This window comes from Hipposideros armiger, unplaced genomic scaffold (genome assembly GCF_001890085.2).
Source record: "Hipposideros armiger isolate ML-2016 unplaced genomic scaffold, ASM189008v1 scaffold_35, whole genome shotgun sequence".
NCBI lineage: Eukaryota > Metazoa > Chordata > Mammalia > Chiroptera > Hipposideridae > Hipposideros > Hipposideros armiger.
The window spans coordinates 5,581,321-5,591,262 of NW_017731385.1; the positions used below are offsets into that span (position 1 = coordinate 5,581,321).

The window sequence follows — 9,942 nt, forward strand, 5'->3', positions numbered from 1 at the left end:
CACGCTTGTTCCTGGGAGCAAGGAGCTCTCAGCTGAAACCACGAACACTTGCAGAGGCCCTTGCCAGGAAGCTCGGTTTCCAGTGGCCTGATAACCAACGCTTGCTATAAAGCCCAGATAAGACAACTGAAATGTGAGAGTGCCAAGCAACCTTCCATTCTGCCAGGCTTCTAAATGCGATCCTTATACCAAGTGGAATCACAGTGGAGCAACACAGCTGGACGATATTAGCGTCACTAAGGCATGCCTTTGCTGAGCTACCATCCCACAGCAGTGAGATTCCTACGTAGGGTCATTTTAAGAAAAACTATATCAAATACACGTCCGTACAAAATTACATCTATAGCATGACTGTTGTCCTGGATACACGTTCATAATACCGGGGGCGCCAAAAAAATACACATGACTTGTATTCATCTTTTATTATCGGTATATATTATTACAATTTTCATACAGTTTTTTCCTTTCTTAAAATGTGTATACATTTTTTTGGCACCTTTTGTATATAGATAAATTTAAAAACCAGGCAGCAGTGCAGACTCGAGATGTGGGTTATTAAGGGAATTACACATACAAAATAAAGTGCAACTCTACCCCAAAGTGTTTCCTGGGGTTATTTTTGGATGGAGCAGCAGAAGGGATTTAATTTTCTTCTTTGTGCTGTCCACATTTTCTGCAACAGATAGGCGTACGTAGAGTTAGAAAAAAATATTTTTTTTAATCTGGGGGAAAAGTTTAAAGCTAAAAAGCATCCTAAAGAAATAAAAAGATTAGACAACAGAAAAGTTTACTTGTGTGATAAAAGTATTTTTTTTTACTCTACCCAATGGACAAATACTAAAAGAAAAATGGAGTTAAGATTGAGTACTTTCACATTTTCTAAACTTTAAGTTATACTAATTTTTATAGATAAAAAGTGGAGGTTTTCTGTGAGTTCCCCAAAATCACTCTGACACGTGTCGTCTGACTGTTACAGCAGTTTAAAGGACTCATGTGATCAAACACCTCAGAATCTGGAGTCAGGAAGGAGGAAGAATAGTTTTCCCCTGGAGAGCTGATAGATAATAGGAATTCACTGCATGCTCTATTTATATTCTCCCCTACTACAGAAAGGATTTAAGACAACTTAACCAAAACGTACAAAGGATGAAAAAAATAAGCAAGAAAATGAGGCCAAAGCAGCAAAGAGTAGGAAAGTGGGAGCAAGGTGTCAAACTCATGGTGGGGCTGCACAATCAGCTCTACGCCCACGGCAAACACTGAACCAGCCAGGGCACTCTGAGCACATGCCCACTCGACCCAGAGGATCAGGTGGGGAGACCTATCCGCCATCACGTGACCCCCACCTGTGCTAAAGGGGGGTCAAATTCAGCCACAAGCCTTCCAGAGGGACCCCAAGAGAAGTCACAAGAGCGTGTCCCAATGTTTGGGGTTAAGTGAAATAGCTCTTCTAGACACTGAGGCCCGAGGGAGAGTTCTCCCCCGGGTTGATGGCAGAAGCCTGGCAGATGTGCTGAGAGTTCCTACGGAAGCACAGTGTGACGGGGCAGCAATCTTGGCATGTCCTCCCGAAAAGCACACGCACGACCGTTCTATGGCGCCAGTCAGAGCGCCCATGGACTTGACCCTGATCAGGCCTTGGGGAAACTCAGGGGTCAGTCTTCCAGGGCTACCAAAGGGTCACTCAAGGCCTTACTGGGGCTGAAGGAACACGCCCCAGCAGGCAGCTACTAGCATGATTCAGACCTCACCGCCGTCCTGTCTCACTCGGTGTGGGAGCTCTGCTGCCAGGGTGTTAGCTGCAGGTTCCCCCTTCCGCGTATGCAGTTTCCGGATATGTGGTTTCCTCTTTTAAAATCTTTAACTGTCTCACTGTGTGTGACCTTACGACGTGGGCAATCTCAAATTCCTTTTAGAAGCAGGTAGGGAAATAGAAGAGAGATCACAAATGGTGGGAACGTTTTTTTTAAAAGAGAAATCAAATTATACCTTTTACCGTTAATCCTGATAGATAGACTGAAGGTGAAAGCAAGCCCTGAGAGCCTTTCTTTCCTCCATAAAGCTGCTGGTGGGTAGATTACAGCTTCCCACCTCAACAATGGCCCGGGCACCAGCCCAGGAGGCAGTTCCAAGGTATCGAGAGCTCAGAGCCACCTGCCCTTGGAGCCCAGGTTCACAGCACACGGGGCGAGTCCTCCACGACAGCACCCACAAAGGCAGCCTCTCTGAAAGGCAAAACTGCAAATCCGCGGTGCTATGATAGAAGGCACATTCTCATCTCCCGACACCTTCCCAAAGTTCAAGTGCTGGAGAGCTAGCTACCTTACACAGTTTGTGTTTTGCTGCTCAAAAGCGTAAATATGCAACAGATTCTTAATCACACACAGACAAAATTCATTTTCAAATCTAATTCTAAGCAAATAATTAAAAAGTCAGTGTTGTTTAATGCAAACGAGACCACCACCCTGAACCTATCTTGGCAGAGCCCTCTGCCAGTCTGTCTTCCTTACTGAGGCACCTGCCTGGCACTTAGCCCGCTTAACAGCCAACTACCCCCTTACTGAGCAGTTATCGAGTGTGGGGCACTGTGCCCAGGACATAAGACACTCAATCTTACGACAGCTCGACGAGGTTTGTGAGGTATCATTACCCACACTTCACAGATGAGGAGACAGGCTCAGGGCCAAGGAAATAGTTTGCCCTGCACCATAGAGCCAATAAATGCTGAAGCCAGAACACAAACGGTCTGACTCTGAAGCCTCCACTGGCCAGGTCTTGGCCATTTCATGCTGCACGTTGCTTCCTGGGTTATCACCCATATTCTTCCGCACTCCCTCCCCCACTGATAAGGCGGAGAAAACGGTCAGCACAAGTGAGGAGAGCGGCCACTTCCACCCACTGTGTCTGCCTGGCTGAGATCTACCTGCTTGTCAAGGGCACTCTGCAGAGTATGGGCTGGAAGACTTCAAACGTTCACTTCCGAGACCCTCATTCTGTGATTTGTTCTCTTTGCTACTCGAAATCCTGCTCAATCATTTTCTGGCATTAGGTTGGAAACATGCAGAAGGAAGTTTAACACAAAACCAGTCTTTGCATCTAGGTTCCACTTTTAAAAACTCATGTAAAAGCATTAATATTTACATTTTCAGTAATCCTCAGGTTTTAGGTTTGCAAGCCCAGGGTTGATATTAAATTGGAGTAGATGACAGCTTGTTTTTATTCACCCACAAACAAATGGACTCACCTACAGAAAAATACCATCATAGCTATAAACACTTTGGAAATGACACCGAATTAAAGGGAGGAGATGGACGGCTTCACTATTTTGAAATCATAGCTAAGTTTCTTGTTCCCTGGATTCCATCTAGAACCAGAAGCCAAGAAGACATGGAAGCACTGAGTACTTACACTAATATATGGACACTGGGGCCCTCACATTAAACATCATGTCACCTGATTCTCCCAAGGATCACCTACAAGTGTGACGTTACAGTAACTGAAGAAAATATAGTTACAGTAATCCAATAAACATGCTGACCCCTACGTTTCCAGACAGGACTGTCGCTAAGAAAATGATCCCTGACTCAAGGCCCAGGGAGCCAAGGACCAACATGCCATGTGTGCCCAGCAGTCCTGCACCTACCCACAATTTAACACACTCCCAACTGCACTCACATTTCTTCCCCCAACACCTGGAATCGCATTTTTTTTTTAACTGTAGCTTTGTTACAAAATAATTGCTCATTGCAGAACAACTCAAAAACAGAGAAAAGTGCCAAGGAAAATAAGAAAAATCACTTAGCACCATGGTGTGCCCACTCTTTCACACTTTTTTCTTTTCTATACTACACAAACACATAAATTTATTTGTATGCTGGGCACCCAACTTTATAACCTTACTCTTGCTTAAATATTGTGAACCTCTCTTCATTTCCGTATTCCAGACACATCATTTTTTATGGTTACAGAAGTAATCATGGCATGGATAAGCCAGTGAAATAGATTATGGTCCCCAGCACTAACACAGGGCACCAAAGATACTCAAAATTTCTGCTTCATACATATTTATTTTTTTAGATTTTATTAGGGAACAGCCATGATCATTGGTTACACATTGCTTTCATGCTACAATGGCATAGTTGACTTTCAGGAGGGGCGCAGCTCACAGTGGCCCATACGGGGATCGAACCGGCAACCTTGGTGTTATCAGCACCGTGCTCTAACCAACTGAGCTAACCGGTCACCTCCCCCATCATACATACATCTTTGAGGACATTTTTAAATTCCTTTGGAAAAACTTCTAGAGGAATTGCTAGCTCTCAGATCCCAGCCCCAATGAATGGTCCTCTCTCATCATTCCTTTATTACTTCCTGCTATTCCATGTTTCCGGGAACCTGTTGTGGTCTCGGCCACAAAAACTACTTATCCTTCCAGACAAAGCAAGGGAGAAAGAGGCAGGAGTGTGGTTAAGACCTTTCTGATCCTCTTTGCACCCCCACAGTCATTAGTCCAGGCACAATGAGAGCGTGAGCCCCTATCATCCAATACTATCGTTCATTTCCTTCCCTGGACAATGAACTCTGCAGGGTTAGGGCTATTCATCTACTTTTAATAAACAGCAGCTTAATTAACAGACGGAGAAAAGGGAAAGTGCCAATGGGATGAAAACACCATCGAGTCATGGCCTACTGCCAACCACGGCTACCCCTGGGCAAGTCTCACTGAGGGCACCGAGACCTGGAACCGTGACACAGAAATCGAAACTCACCTTCAGGACCCCATTTTTCACGAGTCTTCTTACACAGGTACTTCATGACATGAAAAGGGTTGGGTTCCGAACGTTCACGTACGGGTTGATTATTGGGACTACAGAAGTCTGTCGGCACATTTCTGTCACACTGAATTCCATCTGAGAAAGCACGTTATTGCTCTAACCTGTTTCAAGGTAAATATGGTTTACCAGGTCCCAGAAATAAGGATAGGTACTCTGTGATTTGCTCAGTAGGCTTGGTAAAGGAACAGCCTGCTTTCATCTAAAGCATTAGGAAGAGGCCATTAACCGGTATAACAACATCTTGCAATAAGATTCCAGTATCTAAAGCTAGTGTTTCTCAAACTTTCTTCCCACAATTCCCTACAGACTGATGCTAATCTTTAATGGTGCCCTTCATCGCTCCCGGGGCAAAGAAGGGAAACCATCCGCCTCTTTCTTATGAGAAAGTAAAGAACGAACAAAACAGTTCCCCATGTTCCGCCCAGGGCAGGTAAGAATCAAGACAAATAGGAGGTGTTGGATTTGCTCAATGTTCTGGGCATAAAAATGGACTGAAAAGCTAAGTCTGTATGCGTTTTATCAAACCATTATTTTGGGGGGAAAAAAATCCAAATAGCATCAAAACTCTCCCAGCAAGAACAGGTGTAGTGTAGCCAAGGAATGTTTGAAACAGGAATAACAAAAGGGCACTTGTCTACCGGATATTAAAATATTATCCAACATCCAATAATTCCAGTGGGTGGTACTGGCATGAGAACAGACAGAAAGATCAATGGAACAAAATAGGAAGTCCAGAAACATACCCAGGATTTCTGAGTGTGAAGAAGATGGCATTTCTAACTCGCAGAAAAACGGGAACTTAGTCAACAGATGGTGCCGAGGCAATGCACTAGTTGCGGGGAAATGAGGTTGACATGATTTTACCCCTTCTAGAACTAGAAATAAAATTACCTTTTAAAAATCTCTCCAAGGCAATAATTTTCTGAGCTTAGGAGAAAAACAAACAAAAAGCCTCTAAAATTAGAAAGAAAAAGGTTGAATTACATGAAGATTTAACTTCTATCAAACAACATCACTAAGAAAAAATAAAAAATATGAATTGCACCTAGGAACCCAGGTCCCTAACCAGCCTAGTAAATCACTTTGGAGGAATCAAGGTACCGTTTTAAAGTGAGATTACCTAAAATACAAATACTCTGCAGGTGAATCGAAACAAATTCTTTTATATGTTTATTTGTAGCACCCCAGCTACCCAGAACCTTCAAGGAATCTTCATTTAAGATAGCTTCAGAAGTCACAATCATAACTTCAGATGTACATCTTTTCTCAATTCCTTTTTAAATTCATTACTGAAGACGGATACACCCACCTGTGTCTAAACGCTTTCTTAAAATGCTTCCTGTATAAAAACCAGATCTCTGTTGACTCACCTCCTTCCCACGAATCTATTCCTCCTTTAGTCTTCTCCATCTCAATGAATGACACAACCACCCACCCTGTCTCCCAAGACAACGTCCCGGCCGTCATCGCTGGTTAGTTGCTCATCCCTCACCAGCATTCCATCAGCACATCCTGTACTTTGGCTCCAGCATATACCCAAGGAAACACCCACCTACCTCCATCCCCACTGCTACCAACTAGCCCCAGCCACCCTCACCTCCACCTGGACCGTCTCCTAGCATGTCCCTGCTTCCTTACAATCCATTCTCCACAGGAGGCAGAATTACCTTTTCAGAACTTAATGCAATCTCCTCCCTTTCCAGCCTACACCCTCCCAAGGCTTTCTAATTCACTTAGAATAAGATCCCAGGAGACCCGATGCCATCAGGCCAATAGTCCTGTTTCTTTTCCGGTTCCTTTCCAAGCTGGTTCCTGCCTCTGAACTTGTCAGCTCTTCCCTCTGCCTTGCGTGGTCATCAGCGATATTCACACAACCGATATTCACAACAACGGGTTCCTCATTTCTTTATCACATCTCAGCCCAAACACCACTTTCTCTGAGGCCTCCCCGACCACGTCCCCAACCACCTAATAGAGAAGCCACCGCAACCTGCCCTTACCCTGTTCTATTTCCTCCATACCCATCACTAACTGAAACCCTCTTTTTAGTGTGTCCCTCCCACTAGAACAGCAGCTCCAGGATAACAGGCAAATTTACTGTGTCCCCAACACTCAGAGTCTGGATTCGGAGGGGCCACCCATGTAGTATTTGTTGAGGAAAGGCACAAAGCCTAAGGACGGGTATCTGGACATTTTGATGACTCAGGGTCATTCCTGTGAACGTGTTGTCTGCTCGGGGCCATGGCACTTAGTCAGCCCTGGCCAGTGCCTGATCGGCTACACTTGACTTTTGTTTTGCCTGCTTTTCAAAATCTGTTTCTTGCCTGCCGACTGTCACTGCGCTGCTAAGATCTCTTGGTGGCCCGTCTTCTCCCTTCGGACATATGGCAGGTCTGGAAAGTGAAAAGTCCGTAGTGATGGGGCCGTCCCATCATTAAATGCACTAACTTTAGGGCAGACAGGCATATCGTCTTGACTTTTTCAAAGGCTTTTTCATGTGTAAGCTCCTTTCTGGACCTCAGACAGTTACTAGTTCTTAGACCTACATCCTGAAATTTTCAATACCCTGACATAAAAGTATACCATCTAACTAAAACGTTGGCATCTCCTTCAACTTACAAGTAAAATAATAATTTTATTTAAAAAAACAAAAGCAAAAAGCATTGGTGTTTTTTTCCTAAGGTAAAGAATGAATCTGTCTTTTAGGGGACATGCAAAACGCAGCACAGCCAGTGCCAGACCAGGTTCTACCTCATGCGAGATTAAACGGACTTGTATACTGAACTGGGCAGGGCACGTCCAATTTCAGAGCTGAGTGTGGACTTTGGGCCTGGGCTGCACAGCAAAGCCATAATCATAAGTTCCACCCTAGAACCTCCCTCCCCATTCAGGCCTGCCTCTAAAATTCCTCAAGGCTAAAATCGGCTTGTGCCATCGCCTGCAGCCAGTCTAAAACACAGGGTTGATAGCTGAGAAGCTGAGGGCCTTAACAGGCAGCATAGGTCCACCCTCAGGCTCCAAGTAACTGTAACTTAAGATCGGAGAGATAAAAGATATCCAGAACGCTGACAGCAGGACTGGATAGGATACAATCTTTCCTGGAAAGGGTTTGCCTTTATCAGAAAGGCAGACTTGTCACAAGGAGGGAAGAACCGGGGCCAGAGGGCACACAGTGTTTCTACTTTCCCCAAACTGCCTGAAAGAAAACAAATGAGATAAAATCATACATCCAAAAAAGATGAGGTAGGAGGTTTGAAAAAGGCCAAAAGAGGTCAAGGACAAGGGTCAAAGAGCTCTAGGACAAGGTCATCTCCAAGTGTAAAGGAGTAGGTCCAGTCTGCACTACATTGTCTGAGTACTGCTGGTATAACAGGACCCCTACTGGTTTGTGTATATTGATTTTGTATCCGTGAAAATGTATCTGTCTGGGGGGCAAGGAGTCACAGCATCTACAATTTGAAAAATTACTTTGGTAATTGTCCCCAAAGTTGTGATTTCACAGGGCTTGTCATCAAATTGCAGTCATGTGGATTTACTCTTAAAGCCATGCCATTACCAATTTATATAGCTCACCCTCAATTTCCCATGTGAATATTTCTTTTGTCAAAAAGCACAATTTGCATAAAACTTCAGGTCATTCATAGTAGATCTGGGAGAAAACCTTGCAGGTTCCCAAATGGAGACCTTCCTCTACATTTACACGAGCTGCATTCTAAGCTTTTCAGTCACTTGGGACCCTTCTGAGCAGAACCTGAGCTCTGCATTTAGACAAGGTCCTAACGGAAACACCCAGGAGTGGGCATCATGGCACTGACAGGGCAGACATTCTCTCCTGCTCTTTCATCTTCTTTGTCAATCCTCGGCCTCCTCCCTGGGAGGACTGGTGATCCACACAGGCGTTTCCCCTCACAACATCTAATGCCTGAAAATTCAGATCAGGGCTGGATTTAAAAGCTAAAGTTATAAAGACACTGGTTCTAAATTAAGAACCAGCAGCAGCAACCAGCCTGCCTTGCTCAGCACTGACGGCTCGAAAAGTGTGTTCCCAGAGAACCTACCGGCACTGGTTTGTTCTTGGGCTGGATGAATCTCACATCTTACCCATACAGTAAGCATTTCTGTACTTCACACGTGTAAGGTTTCCGTTACACCCCTTGATGGAATCTATCCCCCTCTTCTGCCTCAAATTCTCTCCAATATAAATCTGCCATTCCCAAGTCATCTCTCTTCTAAAGACTACTTTGGCTAATCCCTTTGCTAATCCTGAACTTGATTCCAGCCACTTTTATGACTCATGTGGCCAACCAGGGCCCAGACACTGGATAACATCACTAAACTGGGCTAGTTAACACCAAATCTATCATGGGCCAGGAACTGCTTTTCCCCAAGGTTCACTTTCCATTTACTCAGCAGACTGGTGTGGTCAGTGTGCAGTGGCACCCCCTTTCATTCACAGGAGTGCCGCCAACGATGAAATCTACACGTATGCCAAGACAGGGGACTAACCAGGTTAATTTACATCGGCCCTAGTTGTGCAAGGGCAAAGGTGCAGATTTCAGGGAATCAAATAATAACCACCACGGCCGCCACTATCACGGGGATTGTGCTAACCGTTTTTGCTAACAACCTTAGGACAGAGATACAGCCAGGCCGGCTTAACAAAGGAAAAAAGGTGAAGTGCTTTGCACAGTCAGGGTGAGGACCCCGCCCAGAGGGGCCACCCTAGTCCATCAGACCCCAAAGCTCTTGAGCGCTGCGCTCACCATCCTGCCTCTGACCGCGCCTGGCATCGCCCGAGGGGCACCCGGGAAGCCTAGGTTCTGGGAACCAGGCAACGGCATGAGCCACGGGAGTATCTGCAGGGCCGCCCGCCGGGATGCTGGATGCAGGAGGAGGTGCCCGGGAACCTGGGGCTCACCTGTAGACGGCCACAGCGCGGGTCTGCAGGTACTTCTGGGCGGTCATCACTCCCACGAAGAGAAAGTTCCTGTCGCGCGGGCCGCCCTCCGGGGCCGGGCCCTGCGGCCAGAGCTGCGCCCCGCGCGCATCGCCGCGCGCCCCGCCGGCCTGGGAAGCCGCCGCCGCCTGGCCGGGCCGGCAGCCCTCG

General features: G+C 45.8%; 1 protein-coding gene across 1 annotated transcript in view; it reads right to left on the bottom strand.

Annotated features, from left to right (window-relative positions):
• CHSY1 (chondroitin sulfate synthase 1) overlaps positions 1–9,936 on the bottom strand; it is a 61,394-nt gene extending 51,458 nt beyond the window's left edge. Inside the window, exon 1 of the mRNA XM_019637833.1 lies at positions 9,754–9,936. Within this exon, the coding sequence (XP_019493378.1) occupies positions 9,754–9,800 (47 nt within the window). The 5' untranslated portion in view covers positions 9,801–9,936. The remainder of the gene's footprint in view (positions 1–9,753) is intronic.
• Between the last annotated feature and the right edge of the window lie 6 nt (positions 9,937–9,942).